A 25,786-nucleotide genomic window follows, 5' to 3' on the forward strand; every position below is an offset into this window, starting at 1 on the left:
TTGCGAATACTAGATAGTGTTGACCTCTTTCTGACACTAAAACTGCTCTAATACCTACTCCTTTGAAATTTGTAGCTCCGTCGAAGAACATTCTCCAACCGTCATAGGTTTCGGTGATATCTTCTCCTACAAATGATACCTCTTCATCGGGAAAATACGTTTTCAGTGGTTCGTATTCTCCACCCACAGAATTGTCTGCCAGATGATCTACCAACGCTTGCCCCTTGACCGCCTTCTGTGTTACATAGATGATGTCGAACTCACTCAGTAGTATCTGCCATTTTGCCAACTTTCCCGTTGGCATGGGTTTCTGGAAGATGTATTTTATCGGATCCATCCTTGATATGATATATGTGGTGTAGGCACAGAAGTAGTGCCTCAACTCCTGAGCTATCCATGTCAAAGCGCAGCAGGTGCGCTCCAGCAAAGAATATCGTGCTTCGTAGGGTGTAAACTTATTACTTAGATAGTATATGGCATGTTCCTTTCTTCCCGTCTCGTCGTGTTGTCCTAAGACACAGCCGAAAGCCCCATCCAGTACAGATAAATAGAGTAGCAGAGGTCTCCCAGGTTCCGGTAGGACCAGAATGGGTGGTTTAGATAAATATTCCTTGATCTTGTCAAAGGCTTTTTGGCACTCTTCAATCCAACTTGTTGCAGCGTCTTTCTTCAACATTTTGAAAATCGATTCACAAATCACAGTTGATTGTGCTATGAAACGGCCGATGTAATTGAGACGCCCCAAGAAACTCATCACATCTTTCTTCTTCTTCGGAGGTGGAAAATCTTGGATAGCCTTGACCTTTGATGGGTCTAGCTCAATTCCTCAACGGCTGACAATGAACCCTAACAACTTTTCAGTAGGGACTCCGAAGGCACATTTTACGAGATTCAGTTTCAGGTTGTACCTTCGAAGTCAATCAAAGAATTTTCTCAAATCTTCTATATGATTTGTGCTTCTCTTGGATTTGATGATGACTTCATCCACGTACACCTCTATCTCTTTGTGTATCATGTTGTGAAATATGGTCATGGCCCTCATATAGGTGGCTCCAGTATTCTTTAGGCCAAATGGCATCATCTTGTAACAATATACTCCCCATGGTGTAATAAAGGCTGTATTTTCGGCATCCTCTTCATCCATCCAGATCTGATGATATCCCGCGAAGCAATCCACAAAGGATTGAAGTTCATGCTTGGCACAGTTGTCAATCAATATGTGTATATTGGGCAAAGGAAAATCATCTTTGGGACTTGCTCTGTTTAAATCCCGATAGTCGACACACACTCTGACCTTCCCATCTTTCTTTGGAACCGGAACAATGTTAGCCAACTAGGTCGGATATTCAACTACTCTGAGAACCTTGGCTTTGATCTGCTTGGTGACGTCCTCCTTTATTTTCAAACTCATATCTGGTTTGAATTTTCTGAGCTTCTGCTTTTACAGGCAGACACATAGAGTTGATAGGTAGTTTATGAGCCACTATGGACGTGCTCAAACCAGTCATATCATAATAGGACCATGCAAAAATATCCTCATACTCCTTCAAGAACCGGATGTATTCTTCCTTCTCTGACGGTGATAGGTGAATGCTTTCACGAGTCTCATTGACTGTTTCGGAGTCTCCCAAATTAACGGTTTCAGTCTCATCCAATTTGGACTTAGGCTTGTTTTCAAAGTTTTCCACTTCTCTAACAATTTTCCTCGGGTATTATATCCTCTTCCAGATCCACTGAATCATTATCCTTATGTTGCGTTGTCTCATTACATGTCACAATCGTAGGTTCATTGGGATAGGTAATAATAATGTTGTAGAAAAAAATATAAAGATTAATAATAAATACTAAAAATAACAATGCATTAGATAAATCTTGAAAACGTCAAACAAGTATGGCTCGATGACTCGAGCAATTATTTCAAAACAAAATATGCTTAAAACAAAATACTGAAAATGTCTTAGATGCTCACAAAATTGCTTTTAAAATAAATGATGCTAATTGCCAGGCTACCCAGGAACTCGACGGGCCCTCGATGGTGCAGCAATCCAGTTCTTGAGAATAGCTCCCTTCTCCACGGTCTGAATAATAAGGCCTTCCTCCTCCTCATCCTCCTCAACTATCGCACTGCAATCCATGTCTTCATCATCCAGAAATAAATTCCTTATGCCAACCAAAACTTCATCTTCTTTGGACCCCCACATCATGTCAGCTTGATGAAATGACTGGTGCAAATGTGGTACTGGTTTTTCTAAATGGTAATAAGGACCATGCCACGGTGGCGACCAATTTCGATACTCATGCCATATGTGTTCATACCCAAGCCCAAATGTTGTGCCGTGACGCTTTAGCTGTATCGGTTTGGTGATCCCCTGGAGATTCTTACCGAGACCCTTGCTAGGTTCATACTATATCCATGTCAATATGCCTTCTATCTTATTGCTCCACCATTTGTCCTTTTCAATTGCGTTGACGTGCTAGATGTGATGGTATGTTTCTCCACCCAACTTCATTCTATTCTCGATGATCGGAACAGTTTGATTGGTTTAAATGGGATTACTTCCGCCTCTATGGATGGTCACTTCTCGATGGTTCTATTCAAACTTCACGACCTGATGTAGAGTAGAATCTATGGCCCCAGCGGCATGTATCCAAGGTCGTCCCAACAATAGGTTATAGGTAGCAGATATGTCCAACACTTGAAACTCAACATCAAACCAGGGTGGGCCCATTTGTAGGCTGGGGTTGGTCTCCCAATTGTGGCCCTTTGAGACCCATAAAATTCTTTCACATTCATACTTCTTGCTCGTATCTCATACATGCCTTTACCCAATCTTTTCAAAGTAGTTAGTGGATATATGTTAAGACTCAAACCCCCCATCTATCAGGACTCAAGCAATGAACTTGTCCTCAAACTACACTGTGATATGCAGTGCCCTTTTGTTACTTAGTCCTTCTAGCGGCAGCTCGTTTTCATGAAAAGTGATCTTGTGGCCTTCCAACACTTGCCCTACCATGTTGGCCATTTCTCCGCTGGTGATGTTGTTGGGTACATAGGCTTCATTCAACACCTTCATCAGGGCATTCCTATGTGCGTCAGAGTTTTGCAGCAGTGATAAAATAGATATTTAAGCAGGGGTTTTGTTCAGATGATCAACCACAGAATATTCTATTGCATGCACCTTTCTCTGAAGGTCGTCTGGGCCAGTCTCAATGACAGGCGATTTAGATGCCGCTTCTTTGCTCGTTCCTCCCAAATGCTCGGGTGTATAAATCCTACCAGTTCTGGTTATGCCTTGCGCTACACCTGTTTCTTCCATTTTTTCCTTTCCTTTCCTTCTTTCTTCAGCAACATAATCCCATGGTATAGCATTAAACTTATAAAATGGCATAGGTGCTACCATCACGGTGAAGGGGGTTGTTACTTCAACTTAAAACTGATTTGGTGCAACTATCTCAACTTCAATTGGTGCCTGAGTTTGTACCATGATAGGTGTGAGAGTTACTGGAGATGTTTTAGGATTATCCCCTTCTCGAATGAGTCCAATTGACACCGCTGAGTCCCATTCTTCATCGGTCTCTATCACGTTTACCCCTCCACCCTTGTGATCCAGGAGAGGATTGTGACAGACATTGGGTGCAGCCTCCTTTGCCTGTATGACTTTGGTGTCAATTAATGTATGAATCTTATCCTTCAAAGTACGACACTCATCAATAGCATGACCTTTCATGCCTGAGTGATAGGCACATATCTTATTTGGGTTAATCCACTGGGAGGCATTTTTCATAGCAACAGCGGGAATGGGAGTGATATAACCAGTTGCCTTCAGTCTCTCGTACAGTTGGTCTATGGGTTCAGCAATTGGGGTGTATTGTCTGGGTGGTCTGCGGTCGAAATTTGGTTTAGGTTTTTGGTAGTTTTGGCGGGCTGATGGTGAGTGGTAGTATGTTGGTTGGGTGTTATAGGTATGGTAAGTGGCAGTAGGTTGTTGGTATCTGGGAGGTGAAGACTAATATGTGGGTGGAGGTGTTTGGTATGTAAGAGGAGACTTTGGACCTTGGGCTACCATCACCGCACCTACTTCTTTCTTCTTGGAGATACCTCCTGACTGTAAGGCTTTATTTGTGGCTTGGAGTGCTTCAAAATTTATCACCATTCCGCTTTTGATCCCTTCTTCTATTCTTTCTCCAAATTTGATGATGTCAGAAAATTTATGGTTTTCAATAACCATCAGTCTTTCATAGTATTGCGGATCTTGAGCTCTGACGAAGAACTTATTCATCTATTCTTCTTCCAGTGCTGGCCTTACTTTTGCAGCTTCAGACCTCCACCGAGTAGCATACTCGCGAAAAGCTTTCGTTAGCTTCTTCTTGAGATTCTGAATGTAGAAAACGTCTGGTGCATTTTTGGTGTTAAACCTGAATTGATCCATGAAATCGGATGCCATGCTCACCCAATTAACCCACTTCTTTGGGTTTTGACTGATGTACATAGACAGAGCATCTCCAATGAGGCTCCTCATGAACAACTTCATGCAGATTCTTTCATCCTTGCCAACTCCTATAAGCTTGTCACAATACGTTCTCAAGTGCACCTTCGGATCACCAGTCCCGTCGAGCATTTCGAACTTAGGAGGTTTGTAACCTTCTGGCAGTTCTACATCTAGTTGAATACACAAATCTTCATAATTCAAACCCTTAATGCATTTTCCCCCTTCAACACTTTGAACTCTGCCAGTAAGTTTCTTGAGTTCTTCTACATGTTCTTGATGAGCAGGTCCTTCTTGGCGGACTCGGGTATGTATAGGGTCTGTTGTGGGGTGTGGGGTAAAGTATCCACATATATGGTATTGCTTTGGTGGACTCCGAGAATATGGGCGTAATGGTGGTTATTGGTTGAGTTTTGCGGGTTAGGAGTAGGTTGTGGTGCATTCTGAGGGGTGTCGTATGTGGTTGTTTGTTGGTATTGAGTTGGGTGGTGATGGTGCTGTTGAGGAGTAAGTACCGGTGGAGGGTTGTGGTTCTAAGAAGGTGTGGCGTATTGATGTGGTGCGGGAGGATCTTGCAGATTTTGTGTATTTTAGGGAGGTACCAGGTTTTGGGCGTTTGTGTTTTGTTGGTTAAGGTCAGGGACGTTTAGGGTAAGGGAAAGGTTTGCCAAGTTTCGGACCTACTCAAGTTCCCCTTGTAGCTCCGATATTTTCTATTCCATACGTAGGATCAATTCATTCTGTGCTGGAGTATTCCGACCGTCCGAGGTTTCAATGTTCTCTGCATTGTCCTTTCTGATACCACTTAAATCATCCATTTTTTCTTTCCCTTTGCTTCTGCCTTTAGGATCCCTTGGTGGAGGAGGAGGTGGAGGATCTCTGGATCTAGTGTGATATGCGGATGATGCCGGTATGCACGAACCAATCTTTGGGCAATGGGAATAAACAAAAGAAAAGAAAAACAAAAAGGTAACTAAGTCAGTTAGGGATATTGAAAGAATGCTTGCAATATTGAACATGCTTTGCAAATTCATGTAACAGACTCGCGTCCTAATTTGGGGGGACCTCGTTGTGCCCGAGGTAGGCCTAAGCGACACATAGACTTGGAGAAAATTGATTCCAATAATTGTGTCATTTCATTAATGTGAAAATGAATCAGATCCATACTAAAATGACAATAATAAGAAAATTACTAATGGTATTTTCCTTATTACAATCAAAATCTAAAACTAAGCTAAAAAGTAGTAAAGAACATCATTTCCTAATCTACTTGGCCCCAGAGGGACCTTCTCCGTGCTTGGCCTTCTTGGATCCATCAATAAAGCTCCCTAGGTCGCGCATGTCCAACAGTAGGTAATCCCTTGCTAGATGCCCTCCCTCATTGCCTTCCGTATTCTGACAATCCGAGAGCCTCTTCCTCATCTTCCCCTCAAGTTCTATTAACCCTTGCTCCAAATATTCCAATCTTTTTGTTGATTTAGTGGCGATTTCTTTCCATTCGTTGATGGCTTCCATATCCACTTTGTGTTGTTCCAAATGTCTAGCTTCAGACTCAAAACCCTCTTGCACAACATCCTATACTTAACTTGTGCTTCAGCAGCGTCATCTATAACCTTTTTTTTCATATTAATCCCTGGCTTGACATCTCCCGCTATATCATCTACCAACCATGATGGGTAGAAGTATACATGGCCGGCATGGTACTTGTCTAGTTCGATAGTGTCTTTCTCTACAATAACCTTTTGATTCCACATATGCTGTGCCTCGAACTTGAACGGAATGATGTTCCCTTTAAAGTCTGCTTTGTACTGGACCATATTGGAAACTCGAGGTATAACCTGCTTTCTTCTCGCTTGCCTCATTACCCTTACAAGAGCATAAGAATAGATTCATCTTAACCCGATCAACACCAAATGAGTGGTTTCTCTGGACCTAATGATGAATTCGCTGCTAGGGAACCATTCGAATATCCAATGTACCTTTTCATCAGTCAAATTGCTGAAGAAACGCACCCAGCTCACAGCATTTCCAGGTTGCGTGAACCTATATGGGATAAATGTCATTCTTTTTGGATGATGGTAGGCTATGTAGTCATTCAATGTTCATCCCAGAAGTTCCTGACGATATTCACCTCTCTAGAAATGTTCTAATAACCAAACCTGCAGCAACAGATTACAGCCCTCGAAATGTCTGTACCCCTGCTTGCATCGATCTAGAGCTCGGTACATTTCGGCCAAGATCATGGGGATGATAGTGTAAGTTTGCCCTTAAATTCCTTCCATTAGAGTCCTAGTGACCATTGTTAAGCGAGTGTGGATCCTCCCCCCTTTCATCGAAAATATCAGCAACCCCAAGAAACATACAATCAACACAAAGACTCGGCGGTGTGTCCAACCCAAAGAAGTAATGGCAAGTTCATCACGGTGAAGGCGATATGACTTGCTATGCCCATAACATTCATAAAGGAATTCAAATGGTATGTAGGACTCCTTCAGACAGAGTAATTCATCATTTTTCTTGAAACCCGTCATTTTCAAAAAATCGCGGGGAGTGCGATTTTTTGGTACTAATAAACCTGGACTATCCCATGGCAGCCTAGCGAAGCCTCCTATTTCCTCTAAGAGAGGGTTCATTTCTACATCGCCAAATCGGAAGATAGCTCTTTTCTCATCCCAAAACATAGTGGAAGCCTCAATCAATGCGTTATTTGGCCGAATGTCCAATAAGGAAGGTAAATTTCCGAGGACCCTTTTCACATGATTCTTGTCACTAAGTGAGAAGTTGTTCCACCAATCAAGCAGCAAAGGTGGGATGTTTTGAACCATGCCGAACCTGGGAACTTCGTGCCTCATTTTCTGCAAAACAAATAGAGTTAGCCCTTTCCCCCTCTGGGTCTGACTATTTACACATTTATGATCAACATATCGGGATGTTTTCTCCAAGTAATGCACATAACATGATGGTGTCCATTGAGATTATGGAAATCCCGTCGGACTTTGGACTCGACTTATCTTAGTGGATTATCACGTGGACAACGTTCTAACCCATACTAGGTTTGACATGATGCAGGCACAGTTGATATTGGATTGAGGTTTCTAGAAGGGTCTAGACCGGTACCCTCAAGTGAAAAACTTGAGAGGGAAAGGCACGGAATCGTCGACTGCACCGCTGATCGACTAGTTTACCACAAATAAGCCTTTCCAATTTAAAGGGTAATTTTGGAAGAGCGCGGACACTCATCAAGTATTGCTATGGTATTAGTTGGGCACGAGTGGAATATGATATGGAGCATGCTTTATGCAAAGATAATAACATATTGCCAAGTATTTGTATGATAGATATGTGAGAGCAATAAACACAATATTAAGATAAAACATAAAGGACGTAAAAAGAAAGACAAAAGAAGAAGTTAGCTCGTGGAACATAGGGAATATAATAAAGTAAGCAAGGGAGTAGGGTGGGAGAGACATGATATAGCTAATAAATAGCAGTTAGAGCAACTAAGGGCGAATAGGGAAAGGGATGTGCATGTTATAACAAATTTAAGCAAATAAAGGTGGAGAAAGGAAGGGATGTACATGTTATAACGGTTTTAAACAAGTAAAGGTGAACGGGAAAGGGATGTGCGTGTTATAGCAAATCTAACAAATAAAGAAGGAAAGGGAATGTGCGTTTTATAACAAAGAAAACTAATCCACATAAGCCAAGTTCATTATGGTAAGAGCCTAAGTGTAAATCCCCAGCAGAGTCGCCATGCTGTCGCGCCCCGTTTTTTTTCTCTTCTCGCGAAAAGAGGGCTTCGACGTTGTGACAACTCCTTTTTAGAATGGGAGATATAGTGCTAAAGGAGAAGAGTCGCCACCTAATTATTTTTTAAGGTGCGTTAGGGCACCTATTATGCAAATAACTTTGTTTGACTCGTCAACGCCACCAAAGATCGGGTAAGGGCTCAAGTTACCTCAAAGAGAAGGTGTTAGGCACTCCTCGAGGTCCATAACTGTGGGTCCCGGCCGAACTTAAATTATATGGATTATGATTAAGCTAGGTGATCAAATAAACAAAGGGAGTTCAGAAGTCACAGAACTTTATTACAACATGATTAATACAGATCTTAGTGCGAACATGGGGATACAACTATTTAGATCTAATAACAGCATATAAGGGGTCCTAAGTTTATTAGCCTAAAGGATCATCCCGTGCAACATAAATAATACTTCGTAACTCCCTCAAGATGGGGTGTTACTCATATTATTCAGCGGGCATAGACTATCATCTCCTGCTACCCGATTACTATGTTAAAGTTGTTACCTAAAGCGCACTAATTCAATTATAAGTTGTACCTGATGTGTGCACTACCCGTCCCATACCTATGGTCCAAGAGGTATTGGACCTCTATTTTGGGTGGTTCTAGACCTCACTTAGGCTGCTCAGAAATGTTAAAACTAAGCGACATACAAAAACACATTGGACTTCAAATATGGCTATTTAAGGCTCAAGTTTGCCTCCACACTTAAACAACAAATGCACGTGAAACAGGTTTTTCATGTTAGGCAATTCAAAATTAAGGAACTTAACTCCCTATAGGCATGATTTCTAGGAGACATGCATCAAGGCACGCAAGCAGATTCAAGAACCAGCGAGATTCATAGATAGGATTGCATAGGTTATTACACATTGGTTATTGAGAAGGCAAATTCCTCAATTACTAGCCTTATAATTGTTGCGCCTAGGTGAGTTATGTGATAGAGGGAGTGGAAATTCAGAATTACTTATACACTTGCTAATGGCCTAAGTGAGTGATGAACAGTGTTTAAAGGGCGTCATTACCAGTTATTAAGGCGAGCAGTGGCGTCCTATAGGCATGATTTCTAATGATTAACAATTGAGGAGTCTGATTTTATTGCTAGACCTTATAGGCAGATTTCTCTAGGTGAAATATGCAATACCATAACAAATGAATAGATTAGAGTCCTATAGGGATGATCTATAGTAATGCGAATTAACAGGAAATTCAACAATATTTCCTACGGGCAGGTTCTCTAATCAACATATAGCTACAAAGATATTGAGACATTTGAGTTCAGGCTTTACTAATAAACAAGTAGTGCAAGTGTCTGTGTTTCCCTAATGGCATGCTTTCTACAGTGTACATAGAGAATGAACAACATAAGGCAAAGCATCAATCAATCCTATAGACATGTTTTCTACCCATCATACGTTAATATTAGAATCTACCTCATCCCCTTTTACTAACACCCCAATCGTTTATACAAAGATTATTATTACAGACCCAAATTAATAATAAAGTAGTAATATTACATGGCAATAGACAGGCCTATAGTAGGCCCAAATAGAATAACTAAATACCTAGCCTTACTGGGCCTTCAAAACTTCTAGCATAGCTGACTTAGACCTTCAACAAAGAACCGTATGATCACATGTCCATAGGGGAGTTCATACCCCTTTCAATGAGCCATAATACCAAATATTGCATCACTTGGAGCAACCAACATAGAATACAGTACATGATAGGGAATTAGAGCATTAGGGATAGCTTGGAGGTTAAGAGAAGTGACTAGGGTCGATCCCCTAGTGCGTAAGAGTTCACAATGGCCTCAATTGGACCCTGAGCAGTGCTCGCACTAGGGAGGCCAACAGAGAACCTAGGTAGCCTTGGCTTTCAACCGGCTAAAAATAGAAATTCAGAATACCAAAGCAACAAGTAAAGAGAATTGACAGAAATTCCCGGAGTGATCATACAACATAACTGGTCAGGTAGACCAGCAAAATTTAGCAAAGTTCAGTAGCAAAGCATCACATAGACAAACATCATAGGAAAAGGAAAACAAGTTTGCAAACATACCTAGATTGCACTAGTTGACATTTAAGGGCCTAAATTAATTCAAGTCTAACCTAAGGCCATATCAGTACTTGAACATAATGGAGGTATACATATATTGATCATCACAGAAAGGAGAAAGTAGCAAGTGAACCAAGGCATACTGAAAAAGAATGTTAACCTAGGAGCAAGGTCCTAGTCAGTTGAAATAGAATGTTTGCCTTTAGAAAATCAGGGTAGCAAGACACAAGTTTAAAACAGATTTTGGGGAAGTATTACAAAAAAGCACTCCAACATACACAAGACTTAGTAAAAGTTCATTCAAGTAAAAGTTATGGAATTATCTAAATATAATAGGCAGAAATAATATACAACCACAATATTGAAGTTCAAAATTAACATGTAAAGATGTTACATGGTGCAGAACTAGTCTTAGAAGATAGGGAATTGCAAAGTGCAAATTATAGTGAGTCATGACATGAACAGTACACTACTCTCATGCGTCAATTAACACAGAATGACATCAAGTTGAACACCATCATAGTTGAACCAAAATTCATATATATGTGCAGAAAGAAGGGAAGAAAGCAAACATTTTGAGGGTTTAAACACTAACCAGTAGAAGAATAAAAAGAGTGCAGAGTGTAATAGCAAAACCCCAAAATCCCCGATGCTTCGGAGTTCGCAAGAGCTTCGAAAATAAGCTACGAGCAGATCTTGCACCAGAGGAGGTTATTCAATAATTTCATAGTGTTTTAGGGTAACAGTGAGTGAGTGAGAGAGTAGTGAAAACAGTAGCCGAAATTAGGGTTCAGAAATCTCTCCCCTAAGGGGTTTCATGAGAGGGGTTTATATAGTGTAGAAATCAACCAAGTAAACATGGAAAATAAATTATTCAAACACAAATAGGAAAGATATACTAGAATCAATTAGAATCGATTTTTAGGGAGTGAAAAAAAGGGGTCCAGTAAATCAACAAGAATAATAATTATCACGCAAATAATACTAAAAATAAAGGAATATAGAAGATTAAACAGAGAATAAGGAAAATATCATACCAAAAAATCATTTAGAGTCGGATTTACGCCAAAATAAAGTAGAAAATAGGGAAACATGGCAGATTAAACAGAAATAAGTAAAAGAATAGTCAAACACGGAAAAGCAAAAGTATCAGTCAATAATCAGTAAGGAACAAGGGAAAAATTCAAACCCTAGTTTGAAAGAAAGCATAGATAGTCGAAGATCTCGCTGAATCGGACCATATAGAGTGCATATAGACAAAATATCATCCAAATCTCATAGATTGAAGGCGGTGGAATCCTGTTTGGGTACTGGTACTTGCCAAAATTGGGAAAAGTACCATATAACATCATAATCTTGTATACAATAACGAGGTAACACATAAAAGGTAAGTAAATCACAGAGGGAGTCCATGATTTACTTGGATTTGGAGAAGATAGGGGAGTCGGCTAGGGTTTCTGAAGGAGGGAGAAGGGAGGATACAGAGGCGGCGGGCAAAGGGTGAATGGGGGTTATGGTTAGGAGTTAGGTTAGTTAAAGGGAAGGTTTAATTGTGGGTCATTGATCTTGAGAGATCAACGGCCAAGATTAAAAGAAAGCTGGGGCGGGTCGTGTAAAGAGGGTACCGATTGGGTTGGGGTTAGTGGGTTATTTGTGTTGGGCTTGGGGTAATTGGGCTAAGGTTTGGGGTAATTGGGCTGAGGTCTGGGTAGTTTTAGGTCCGAAAATTGGCCTGTTTTGGGCCAGCTATTAAATACACAATAATTATTTTAAAAATAAATTATAAAATAACTAATAGATAATAAAATGCTACTTATGCAATACAATGACTGAAAATAATAACTCAATATTATAAAAATATAAAATTATACTTCGGCATAAATAACATAATAAACGCAATTATTTGTAGAATATAGGCCATTAATGCAAAATTTGATAAATAACTTAAAATGCTAATGCAATTATAAAAAATAGAATAAAAATATTTGAAACATGTATTATGGATGCAAATAATAATTTTTGGTAATTAAGTCATCACAAAATAATTTAAAGGATAATTACTAGATATTTATATAATAAAAATATAAGAAAAATGATTTAAAGCTCTAAATATTATGGAAAATTATGAAAAAAATGCTTGTATAGGTTTTTAAACTAAATGATTATGCAAATATGCTATTTTGAAAGTATGTATGTATTTGTAAAAATATGAGGAAAAAATTGAGTATCAAGAGTAAGAACCCAACTTGAGCTCATATCAACTATTTTGTTTGATACCCATTTGGACTTGAGAAAGCCAAAGTGGGAAAAATCACTCTTCGACCGAGAGGTATTGAGTGGGTAACGTAGAGTTCAGAGCTATAATACACCACAATCAACAAAACAAGTATTAATGTACTTAACACTATTTGGAAAAACACCAAAAATAATCATTCACTTCTAGTTTCTTTTCCTTAGCTTAAAATTGTTAGAGTAATAGTAGAAGTAGAAATCAAAACTTTTTGTGGAAGTGCAAATTTAGCTAATCCATTCGCTTTCTTCAAGTGTATACTTCTAACACCCCTTTTAACTCTCTGTGGAAATCGACCCCAACTCTTGTTGGGTACTATTATTCCAACGATTGTTTTCACTCACTATTGAGTGCAGATTGGACGTGGGTCAGACTCTGAGATCATAGAAATCAAATGTGACTCCCAGTTGGTGGTAAATCAGGTCTACAGGATCTTCAAAGTCAAAGAGTAATGCATGCAACAATACGTAATGAACGTTCGGGCTTTGCTCGTTCAATTCCAGGAGTGATCAATTACGCATATCCCGAGGAAAGATAATGTAGAAGTAGATGCACTAGTTAACCTTAGCTCATCCACGAAAATGAAAGGATCAGACTCTGGTACGGTCGTACATCTTATGCACTCGGTACTTGACGCAGATAGTTATTACGAGGTAAACATGACTAATTTGGTCTATGACTGGAGAAACGAGATTATTAACTATCTCGAGCACGGGAAATAGCCTGAAGATACTAAGGCACCTTGGGCATTGCACACTAAAGCAGCTCGATATAGCTTCAAGGGGGTAAACTATATAGAAGATCTTTCCAAGGAATGTTTGCCCAATGTTTGGGAGCCTCCAAAGCTAATTATGTTATGCGAGAAGTCCATGAAGGGATCGGCGGAAATCACTCAGGCGCAGATTCCTTAGTATTAAAACTAATTAGGGCAGGATACTATTGGCCCCGGATGGAACAAGACACTAAAGCTTATGTCCAAAAATATGATAAATGTCGACGTTACGCATTGTTGGTACATCAACTAGCAGAGTTATTGCACTAAGTTTTGTCACCATAGTCATTCATGAAGTGGGGAATGGATATCGCCGGACCACTTCCACCAGCCCACGGTAAGTTAAGGTTTCTTCTGATTTTAACTGACTATTTTTCTAAGTGGGTTGAAGCAGGTCCTTATCAAAAGATCGACGAACGAGAAGTGGTAGATTTCTTGTGGGAAAATTTGCAGATTTGGGATACCAAAAGATATAGCATACGACAATGGGCCACAATTCACAGGCACAAAGGTCACTAAGTTCCTTGAAGACTTGAAAATCAAAAGGATCACATCATCACCTTATCATCCGAGTGCAAATGGCCAAGCAGAATCAACAAATAAAGTCATTATACGAAATCTCAAAAAGCGATTGGAAACAGCTAAAGGTAAATGGCACGAAGAGCTGTCAGGTGTACTATGGGCGTACCGAACAACGGCCAAATCGAGAACGGGAGAAACTCCTTTCTATCTTGTGTACGAAGCGGAAGCCCTGATCCTGGTGGAAGTAGGGGAGCCTACCCTGAGGTATTTTTGAGCTAACGAAGAAGCAAAAATGAAGCAATGTTAGTCAATTTGGAGATGTTCGACTAACGTAGGGACTTGGCGCATATAAGGATAGCAACCCAAAAGCAGAGAATAGAAAGATATTACAATTGAAGAGCCAACCCCCGTTATTTCAAAGCGGGAGACTTGGTTTTAAGGAAAATAACTCAGAACACCTAGGAGCTCAATGCAGGGAAGATAGGTCCAACATGGGAAGGCCCCTACCGGGTTTCAGTTGTCACCGAGAAAGGGTCATACGAGCTAGAGAATCAAGATGAAGAAAAGTTGCCAAGCAACCGGAATGTGGCACACCTCAAGAGATACTATTTCTGTTGAACATCACTTGTACTGAAAGTATGTGTTGCACTCTTTTTCCCTTCGTCCAGTTTTTATCTCAATTGGGTTTTTCTGGAAAGGATTTTAACGAGGAAACAATGGAAAGCATACTACAAAGGAAGCTTCAACAACAGTAATAAGACCTTCAAATAACAAGGAACACAAGCAAAGAACCAGTATGGAGAGGTTAGATAGTCTTTTGCTCGATAGCAAAGTTCCTACCGAGAAGTAAAGTTTGTTGTCGAATAGAGATTACTTGACCAATCACAAGTGCAAGACACTGGGGGATTGTTAGATAATCTTTGGCTCGATAGCATAAATTCCTTTGGGGAAGCAAAATTTTCTATCAAACTGAAGATTATCTAGCAATTTTCTCGTGGAATCCTCGAAGGTGTAAAACTTCTAGTGTTCAAATTCGCATTCTTTACATTCGAACACTAGGGGGGTGATATGAGGATACGGGAACAACGACTGCCACTTCTATCGAAATACGAAAACCGAAAACATAGTTGTATCATTGGGACTGGGGACTACGCGGTCAGCCCCGTAGAAACAAGTTGTACAAGTTAGCCACAAGAAATGGCAATTTCTTTTTAGCACAACGAATGCTTATGTACTTTTGAAAATTGAAGAAATAAAATAAAGTACTTTTATTTCTATCTTGTTTCTTGTTTGAACGATGAATTAATTTTATCATTTGAAAGTTAAACAAGTACTTCAAATTCTAGTGTCATAATGAACAGGAGATGTCCTCTTCAAGAGCACCACAAATATAAGAGGGACCTCTCTTATAAAAACCCTCATGTTAAAGGGTTGATTTCGAAAGAACTTATGCCCAAAATCCAAATGCTTTAGGGGTAAATACACCCGAAGCCTTGCACAATTCAATGCAAAGAATAAAACTTGCACAAATACTTAAACGAAGGTACGCAAATAAAAGCAACTTATACGATACTTTAACGAAAAAGTGTTTCTATTCACAATAAGTGTGTCGAACAACACAAGTATAAAGATATGAGAAAAAAATAAAACAAAGCTACTGCATCTCCGAAACCTAGAGGAAGAGAAGCATTTGCGCCCCTAGGGGAAGTAGGAGGATCGGCCGCCGGTTCAATATCTTGGCCCTCATCATTTTAGCCTTCAGCATAATCATCTTCTGGTTCTTCTTCCATTCCAGAGAACTTAGAATCGAAAGAATAAGAGTCGGTGGAATCAGGTCGGGCCGGAAGACCTCTTTTGCAGCTAACTCCACCTCACGGGCCTTAGCGATTTCGGCATCAAAGTAACTAACACCCGCTTTGGCCTCTTCCAAGGTTTTTCTCCTCATGTTGTACATAGCATACATCTTTTCCACAATGAGGTAAGTCGCTCGGCACTGAAGTTCTTTAAGCTAGCCGATCTCAGCAGAGAGGTTGTCTGGCACGAATCTCATTTATCAGAGGCTGGCATATAAATCACGAACAGTGGAGCTATAAATTTTGTTATGCTCAAAGGTCTTCTTATGCTTCTCCTCTAACCGGGCTTGTTTTCCCCAGCAACAGCAAATTCTTCAACTTTGGAGTTTAAGGCTGCCTCCAAGTTATTCAATATTTTAGTAGAGGCAGCCTCACGATCAATGCATAAAGGACGGCATTATGGACTTCAACTTATTTTGCCTTAGTTTCTTCAAATTATGCCCTTAATGGGACAACCTCTTGGCTAAGGGTCACTACTTCTTGCTCGTGTTTCTACAATCGAGCCTCCAATTCCACGGTCACAATAGTATGTGCTTCCAGTTCTGAGAGGCGAGCAACAGTCTGATCTTGCTCAACCAAAAGTTGATCCCGCTAAGAAGTAAGTACCTCCTTATCACGAATCAGCCTTCAAAGGCCCTCGAAAGCAAGGAAGTTGGCCTGGAAAATGAAAAATATGAGTTCAAAATCCTACTATGTCAAAGATAAAAGAAAAAATAGAGGAAACGAAGAATATACTTTCGTTGCGTTATGCATGGCATTGTTTAACAAACACTCTCCCGAGAGGGTTTGTATTCTTTTCCAATCTTTCTCTGAAGCCAAGGGCTTCAGATAGTTAGCAAGTTCCACCAGACCGGACAATAGATTGCATCCGGTAGAGACCGAGAGAGTAATGCTCCTCTTCCTTTGAGGATCTTCTGAAGGGGCAACATAATTTTTCCTCGGGTTCTCACGAACTAGGGACTGGGAGAGAGAGACATCCTTCTCTCGGGCAGTTGCGGTCGGCGGAGATGATGTAGCAGTTGCTGGTGGAAATGGCAGAATTGGAGAAGAGGGGGATGAAGCAGATGGTATTGTAGGGTGAGAAGCAGTTGCTGCAAGTGCAGTGCTGGTTGTTGGCTTCTCGTCAACCGAAGACAGAAGGGGGCCGCTGTTCAGCCTTATAGTACCGGACGCACCAGCTGGGACTCGGAAGCATGAGTTGGCAAATTCCACCATATCAAACTCCCGCGATAGTGTCGAGGCATCGTCCTTGGTTGGTGTAGCTAACTCAACAGATTGTGCATGTTGTTTAGCTGATAAAGGTCATTGTCTTCTATGTAGTGAAGCCACATCATCACTGGCTTCTCCGTCATCGATCACCATGATTTCTAGGACTAGCTCGGGCATGACTCTCATCTCCAAAACATCCGTGGATGGCTCAGGCACAACGTTCTTTGCCTTTTTATTTTTTCTCCCGGCCGTGAATGAATGTCTCTTCTTTTTGGTTGCTTGTTCTCCGGCTGGGGACTCCGAGAAGAAGCACTTGCCCCAAAAGCAGACCCGGAGATACTTGCTCGATTAAATGCCTCATGCAGCAGCCTCGTCGCATCAGTAGGACCAGCCAAAATGTCATCCTCGGGGACGACGGCTGAGCCCTGGGGTAGACCTAGATTCAACAAAGGAAAAAGGGTTAAACAACTTTCTTATACGAAAGGGAAAATTGAGATGAGTTTAACTTACCATGACTTTTGGCCTTCCACCCGTATTTGATAGCTAATTCCTTCCACGTACGGGTCTCTGGCATTGTAACTTCCAAAATCTTTTAGACCCACTGGTCCAAGTCTTCAACCTGCGGTGGAACCCACCGAGTTGCTGAAACAAGTAAAAGAAAAGGAATCAGTAATTGTAAGGGATGATCTTTAACTAGAAGAAGAGACAAACGATAAACTTACGAGCACGATTCCACAACTCCGGAAAGGATAAAGTCGTGGCCGGAATGGTGTCCCTGGTGGAAACTGCAGCGAATTGTTCCATCCATCCACGATCATTGTCATCATCCATGTTGGCCAGTAGGGCATGGTGGCCACGTTTGCTGAAGTTTATCATTCCCCCGCGAAAAATCTTGGAGGAATAAAGATTCATTAACCTAGCCAGGGTTAGATCTCTTCTCCCATCTCCTAGCACAAACGCCGAATATAAGCGATTGTTCTCCACACAGAAGGACTTACTTGTGTCATGCATACCTGGTAGCGGATGCAGAACTCCACAATGACGAAGTCAAGCTCTCCAATCAAAGAGAACGACCCCAAAGTGAAGGGGTACGTATAAAAATATGTAAAACCCTTCTTGGGTAGGGTTATCCGCTCCGCCAGATTAGGGGCGACAATATCTAAATCTTGGCAATAGAAGTCTCCCTTCATAGCAAGAATACTGGAAGGACAGATGGAAGAAGGTTATATGCTGACGGCCCACGTACGAGGGTGAGCGGAAGGATACTCCTCTTCGAAGTCCTTAGTGGTGATAAGACTCTTTGGGATGATGATGCTCACCATAGGAGGAGCAGCTTCATCAGCTTTACCTTTGTTTTTTGAGGAACTAGGGTTTCTGAAAGAAGAGGCCATTTTTTATCAGAATATAAGGAAATTTTTCTCTCAGGAAGATGGTTAAAGAAAGGTTGAAGACAAAGTACGCTATGAGTAAAGAGAGTTTGAGAAAGGTTGAAGAATTATGAAGTGTAAATGAAGAAGTTTTGATACGTATAAGTAAAGGAATAGGCAGCTAAAATCGTGACCATAATTACCTCGATAATCGGCAAAAGTGATGATGAATCGTGGAATGACGCGTGTTCGGGGCATTAAATGCGGAGAGACGTGCGTCTAATCAACCGTCAGAGAACTTTTCAGAGGGGATCAGAGAATTTTCCGCCAAGAAAGGTATCTCTACCAACTTCCCGGTGACATAAAGTTATGCCACCGAAAAGCAGGGGGACTATCTGTAGGGGGTAAAATATGTTCATATTTAATGATAGCATGAGAAGGCGACACGTAGAGCCGAAGACAGAACACAGTCGAACCCGAAGGCAATGATCTCGTTTGTTATTGGAGAAGATGATACTCATAAAGACAAAATAAATATTTACGGCAGCATTCAATGAAGACTATTCTATAGCATTAAGTGCATGATCCGTTACAGAGAATATGAAATTCGTTGCCCACCGTTACACATTCTTCAATGTCCCTCATAATTGTCATTTAAGAAGGGCTTGATTTTAGGACCTTGTTCCCTAGGCGTAGTTATAAATAGTGAGCTCTATTATCATTGTAAGGATACGAATTTTCTGATAAGCATTTACTATACTCTATCAAAAGCTCAATAACGTTTTACTTTCTTGCTTATTAAAATTGTTCTTAATGTCTCCGGTAGCTCTGCGCCGGGGACAAAGATATATATCGGTTATTTCAATTTCAAGGCTAAGTCTTACATTTTTTATCTAATTCATCTATTGATTTTGGATCAAATCGATTCACTTGTCTATAAACTACGTATAAATTCAATTGTACCATTTTACGGGTAAACTTGACAAATTTGTATTTTTCCATAAAAATGTTCCAAAACAATGTCTAATTTTCTACCTTTCCAATCCTTTATTTCGTAAATTTTCCTAAACAAAAAAAAAAAAAACATAAGAGGCTTTTCTTTATCTAAAAGTGCTTATTCGACTTTACATTGGGCATATGTATGTCTGAAACCACTAAGTTAGTGTTTAGCCTATTGCCAAATTTATTTTAAAATTTTTTTATTTTGGTGAAATCTGGTTTGAAGATGAAAATTTATTTTGACATAAATTTTTAAAACCTATTTCACTTTTTCTTTTGAAAAATATGAAATGTGACTTATACCCATAAGTTGTAAAAATTATCAAAAATACCCAATAATATCAAACAAACAAATTTGCTAATCATGTATATGCAGAACTTTCGTCGATGCCACTCATTATCATTATCACAAACCATAGTCCTGAACATAGATAAGTTTGGCACAAAATTATTATTTTTATAATGAAGATATTTTAATATCAACTGCTAATAACACAACTATTAGCTACTATAATTCATCAAATTGCAATAATACACAAGATCCATCAGTCCAAAAGAAAATTATAGTAATTAGTTGGTGGATTAGTTTGGTCATAATAGATGGTGGGATAAAATATAAAAGTTTGGAATAATTTTTGAAATTATTAAAAAATTCAACAGTTATATTTTGGGCCAAAAATAGGTTTAAAGCTAGTTTCGGGACATGGATAAAATCTACAAACAAATATATTTTGCCAAAACAGTTTTGAAAAAATCTTGGTAATATCTATAGCCAAACGGGGTAAATCTGTGGTTCTGCTCATGGAGCGTAAAGAAGGGAGCAGAACCAAATTGTCCTTCGGTGGGAACCCACTTTGCAATAATAGAGTAGAATATAATAATTCTTCTATCCTAATTTATGTGACCGCATTTAATGGGTCACAAATTTAAAAAAGATAAAAAAAAATTTAAATTTGTGATCTAAAATAAGTCATAGATATTTGTATGGCTAAAAATAATATAGTTACAAATAAAATGAGTATTTTAAAATTAAATTATTATTAAATATAAAAATGTATTACTTTTGGGATTGACCAAAAGAAAAGTAATTGGGACGGGGGAGTAGCAGTAATATACTCCCTCATTTCATTCTTAGCGTGTCTTTAACTGCCACAAAATTTAAGAAGGTAAAAGAAAAATATTTGAATTTTGTATTTTTAATGTAAAAATATGTAAAATGTACAAAAAATATTTTTAAGATTTTAAATATATTATGTTATCATATTAGAGAGTGTTATTAGGAGCACATGAATATATTAAATTAAAATTTTACTAAATAAAGAAGATTATATTTTGTTGAAACAGACTACATAAAAAAAAATTATATTTTCTCGAAACGGACCTAAAAAATAAAGATAGTAAGTAGGAAATTTCCTGGATTGGCGCTGTTTCTGTTCCAATAGAACTTCCACACCAAGAGTCAAGCAAAGCAAAGACTCCAAACTCCAAAGTCAATGCGTCGTTGCCTCGACATTTCATTCATCAAAAGCTTAAAACCCCATTTTTCCTTAGCTTCATTTCACCACAATCATCAATCTTTCTTCAAGATTCTTGATCACCAAACGGAAAATTAAATTTCCCATCTTTGAGCTGCTAAGTAGCAAAAATGGTGAGAATTGAAGAGGGCAGAGAAGTCAAAGATGAGCTGATCAAGAAAGCTTGTAAGTTAGCAATGGAAGCTCACAGTTTGTCTTCTGGGAAGCCTTATATTTACAAGAAAAAAAGTGGGTCGATGGATATTTTTTTTGCTTTTGCTGGAACTTGGTCTGTTGATGGTTGGTACAGTAGCACTTCTTTTGGAGAGACAAAGATTAAAATTGCTTTGTTTCCATCTTTGAAAAGTGTTGGCACAGATGAGGTAGCTATGGTGAATGAAGCATTTTCCAGCAGATTTGAAGACATATTAAACAAATCTTCTCTTAAAAATGAGGTACTGGGTTTGACAATCTTGTTCCTTTTTTCCTCTTTTGGGTGGTAGTTTGTTTTTCGTTTTCTCCTTAGATGCTGTTAGATAAAACAGATGATTAATAAGTGTTTAACTTCCGTAGTTGATAATATCAAATTAAGGTGACTTGAAACACACTCAACTGCGTATAGAGTAAGCCTAATTCGGCAAGTTATTTAGACAGTAAAGTAAATAACATGTCATTAACAATTTAGAATACATAGACACTGCTAAAATATTTTGCACTGCCAGTGTATATAGGTTAATTAGTTATTTTACACTGCGAAAAAAGATTCAATTTTTATTATGGGGTTGGGGTTGTGAAGGGAGGGACTGTTCCAGAAGGGGAAAGGAAGAACCTCAAGTGTATATATGATAGCACTGGAAATGGACACGTTCAATTGATTATACTAGCACATAGAGGAGATTGAATATTGTCTCCCTTCTTTTTAGGCAACGGTTTTCACAGCTAAGTGCTATGTTACTCGAACTCTTCAAAAATGATGTTGGTTGCGTGTCGGATCCTCCAAATTTAGTGCATTTTTGGAGGACCCAACACGGGTGCGGCAACACTTTTGGAGAGTCCGAGCACATAGGCCGAGCGTATTCCTGTAAAACAAAAAATCATATTCCGAACAATCTTTGAGTAAAGAATTATATTTTTAATTCCTCTTCTTTTAAATATACGTTCTAGCTAGACCTGATGTGAATATTAGTTTTATGCCTCGGCGATGCAATCTTTATGCAGTGGGTTCAACTAAACTCAATCAGTGTTATCAAACGCGAAAAGCGCAAAAAAGCTCTAAGGTCCATTGGGGCTTTAAGCGCAAAGCGCAAATAAAATGTGGGCTTTTATATAAAAAGACGCAACTGGAGAAAAAGTAAAAATAAGTATATGTAGTGCAAGACCAATAATTATAAGCATAAATAATAAATATACGGACAAAGAAATTGGAAAAAGAATATGATAAAGTGAAATATCAATTGTTTAGTGTCGCCTTTTCAGGATCACACTCATTGGCAAGGAAAAGTATGTCTTAAAGCCTTGATGCGACACTGAAGCGCTCACAAAGCGAGGCGAAGTGCTCAACATGTTTTGAGCCTCGCTTCAGGGATTAAGCGTGCCTTTGACAACACCGAACTCAATATTTTTGACACTGAACATATATATGTGAAAAACCGCTAATATTTCAATAATCATTATAATTTCAGAAGAACAATGAATTCAGCATAAGAACCTTAAAAGTTTAATCCATTATGCATTTGCTCATGGGACCAGCTTTGTCAATTTCTGCAATGGGAGCCTGAGAGGGTTATCTCAGCGTCAAGAGCATTAGACATTCCACTCCTAACAGTTTAATGCTGATCTAGCCAACTTTAGTTTGATCAGCTTAATTCCTCTTTAGTAGCTCTTAGTTATCCTTCAAGATGATTCCTCTTTAGACTAGGTTAACAAAGATTAACCTTCATAGCTTCATCTTTAATTTGGAAACTGAATGTTGATTCATGGGAACTGTTCGTTTTAGGTGGAGAAGGCGATGTCAGATGGAAAACAGATAGTGTTTGCAGGGCACTCGTCAGGTGGCCCTATTGCTATTTTGGCAGCCCTATGGTGTCTGGAACATTGTCGCAAAAGACCAAATGACAACCTAGTTTATCCATACTGTATAACATTTGGATCCCCTCTTGTTGGTGACAGAATATGGTCTCATGCCCTCAGGCGTGAAAACTGGGCTCGTTACTTCATACATTTTGTCATGAAGTATGATATCGTTCCTCGGATGATGCTTGCTCCCCTTTCATCGTTTCAAGAATGGCTTCAAGCAATCTTTGCCTTCATCAATCCAAAATCCCCGTATTATCAGCACGAGGCAAATGTAAGATCGAGTGATGCATCGAAAAATTTCTTTATGACTGTAATGAGGAGTGCATCCTCTGTTGCAAGCTATGTTGCATGTAATCTGAAGGGATGTACAAACTTGTTGTTAGAAGCTGTTTCTAACATTGTTCAACTCAGCCCTTATAGGCCTTTTGGAACTTACATCTTCTGCACTGGAAATGGGAAACTGGTGGTCATTGAGAATCCAGATGCTGTTCTGCAGTTACTATTCTATTGTGCTCAAATGAGTTCCGAAACAGAAGGTGAAGTAGTTGTTGCCAGAAGCTTAAACGAACATTTGTTATATAGAAACGAAATGCAGGAGAGCTTAGAGATGCAAGATGTGGTTCATCTCAAGAATCTTACTGATATTCCCTTGTCTTCAATTGCCATTGCATTAGCTAGTGATGAAGTGGTAACTATGAATTCAGCCCTGAATGACTTAGGCCTGGTAAGTGATAAATGTGTTTGCTCTTTGTGCTGATTTTCACATTTAGCTCAAACTAACGGGTTTTTTTCACGTTACAGAGTACAAGAGCAAGGTTGTGTCTTCGTGCAGCAGGAGAATGGGAGAAGCAGAAAAGGAAGAACGAGGAAAAGATTGATGGTAAAAAGAAAAGCACCAAGGAACTATTAAGCAAGATACAGGAGTACCAGACCAAGTGTGATATTCAGAAAGTCGGGTATTATGATGCGTTCAAGCTTCAAGAAACCATAGATGACTTCAATGCTAATGTGAAAAGGCTCGAGCTAGCAGGAATATGGGACGAAATCATTGAAATGTTGAAAAGGTATGAGCTCCCAGATAGTTTTGAGGGACGAAAGGAATGGATACAACTAGGGACACAGTTCCGCGGGCAAGTTGAGCCCTTGGATATTGCAAACTATTACAGGCACTTGAAGAATGAAGATACAGGACCTTACATGATCAGGGCTAGGCCGAAGCGTTACAGGTTCACACAACGATGGCTGGAGCATGCTGAGAGGGTGCAAACAGGTGAACGCTCCGAGTCTTGTTTTTGGGCAGAAGTGGAGGAACTAAGAAACAAGCCATTTATGGAAGTGCAAAACAGGATTTTGAGTTTAGAAACAAACGCACGGGGTTGGTTCCAGAGTGGCCTTCTGGGCAATGATGTATTCTTCCCTGAGTCTACCTTTACCAAATGGTGGAAAACACTCCCTACTCAGCACAGACTGACATCTTGGATATCTGGGCAAATAAATTCTTAGCGTCTTTTACAGCTCCATATTATGCCAGCGCCCTAATGTTTGATAGTGATGGTGTCCAAGCCAGCTTGCTGGCATCTCGAAGATTCCACCGTAGTCCAAAGTCCTAATAAGAGAAGCCAGATGGTGTATAAGTGAAAATGTCTGGATAGACTGGAAACTCCACATTACTTCAATAAGAGCAACTGTATGGTATCTTAGCGCAGATAACTGATAATGTCTCAATGTTCCTAGGAACTGCTTTACTTGTATGTAGAGCTGTCACTATGGGCAGGGCCGGGTTAACCCAGCCAAGCCCACATGGGCTTTAACAATTGGCGGGCTGGGCTGGGCTAGCCCACCATTTTGATAGATCTTATAATGGTCAGCCCACCCAGCCCTATGTGGGTCTGAGCCCCACGGGCCGGCCCATTATTTTTTAAAATATAATTCTATATTTTTTCTTTAAGTACTAACCTTAAAAAAAGATAAATATTTAAAAGTTAAAAAATATCTTATTGAAAAAATTTCGCAAAACTTAATAACTTTTTATATTGTTTCAATATATTAAAATAAACACTAAAAAAAGTAAAAGACAGACTATATTTCATTCACTAAAAGTCAAAACTCAAAACAAACTATTAAAGAAAACGTCCACGATACTTATAGGATATCCAACACATTATCTTCATCAAACACATTTGAATCTGCTCGTGACAAAGTTGCATTGACATCTTCACTTTCATTTGCATCTACAATTCATATGCAATATTAATTAGTTAAATATTAAGAATAATTAAATTTTAAAAACAAATAATATTAAAATTCACATAAAAATAAAAGTTACCAATTTGAGTTTGGGAAAAGACGTGAAGCTAATTTGAGTGTTTGGACATTTTCATGATGGATGCAACTTCTGTACTTGGTAAGAACACGCCCATCAATGTTAAATGATGATTATGATGCTACAGTGCGATATACTTTTTATATTTTAAGTAAATATTTTTACTAGGCCCACGGGCCGGCCCAGCCCAACCTCATTCAAGCCTCAAGGGCAACGAGCTTTCTCGGGACGGGCTTAAAAGTCTCGTTTTTAAATGGGTTTCAAAAATTATAACATACCCTATTAAATCACGGGCTGAGCTGGGCTGCCCAAACAGACTAAGCCCATATTGACGGCTCTACTTGTATGCTAGAATAGTAGCAAGTATACCAACATTCAAGTATTCAAGGTGGGATACTACATGGCTCTACTTGTATGCTAGAATAGTAGCAAGTATACCAACATTCAAGTATTCAAGGTGGGATACTACATGCTCACGTTTTTCCTTAAATTAACCACGAACAAAACTTGGATT

General features: G+C 39.4%; 1 protein-coding gene across 1 annotated transcript; it reads left to right on the top strand.

Annotated features, from left to right (window-relative positions):
- Window positions 1-20,771: 20,771 nt before the first annotated feature.
- On the top strand, window positions 20,772-24,656 carry LOC107782626 (protein EDS1L). The gene is made up of 3 exons (XM_016603522.2): window positions 20,772-21,328; window positions 22,870-23,673; window positions 23,751-24,656. The coding sequence occupies exons 1-3, from the start codon at window positions 21,005-21,007 to the stop codon at window positions 24,450-24,452; spliced, it is 1,830 nt and encodes a 609-aa protein (XP_016459008.1). The 5' UTR covers window positions 20,772-21,004; the 3' UTR covers window positions 24,453-24,656.
- Window positions 24,657-25,786: the final 1,130 nt, after the last annotated feature.

This window comes from Nicotiana tabacum, chromosome 22, assembly GCF_000715075.1.
Source record: "Nicotiana tabacum cultivar K326 chromosome 22, ASM71507v2, whole genome shotgun sequence".
Lineage (NCBI taxonomy): Eukaryota > Viridiplantae > Streptophyta > Magnoliopsida > Solanales > Solanaceae > Nicotiana > Nicotiana tabacum.

Coding starts and splice junctions, on each gene's coding strand:
- LOC107782626 (XM_016603522.2), top strand. CDS start 21,005: ATGGTGAGAATTGAAGAGGGCAGAGAAGTCAAAGATGAGCTGATCAAG. Junction 21,329..22,869: donor AATCTTCTCTTAAAAATGAG/GTACTGGGTTTG, acceptor TGTTCGTTTTAG/GTGGAGAAGGCGATGTCAGA. Junction 23,674..23,750: donor CCCTGAATGACTTAGGCCTG/GTAAGTGATAAA, acceptor TTCACGTTACAG/AGTACAAGAGCAAGGTTGTG.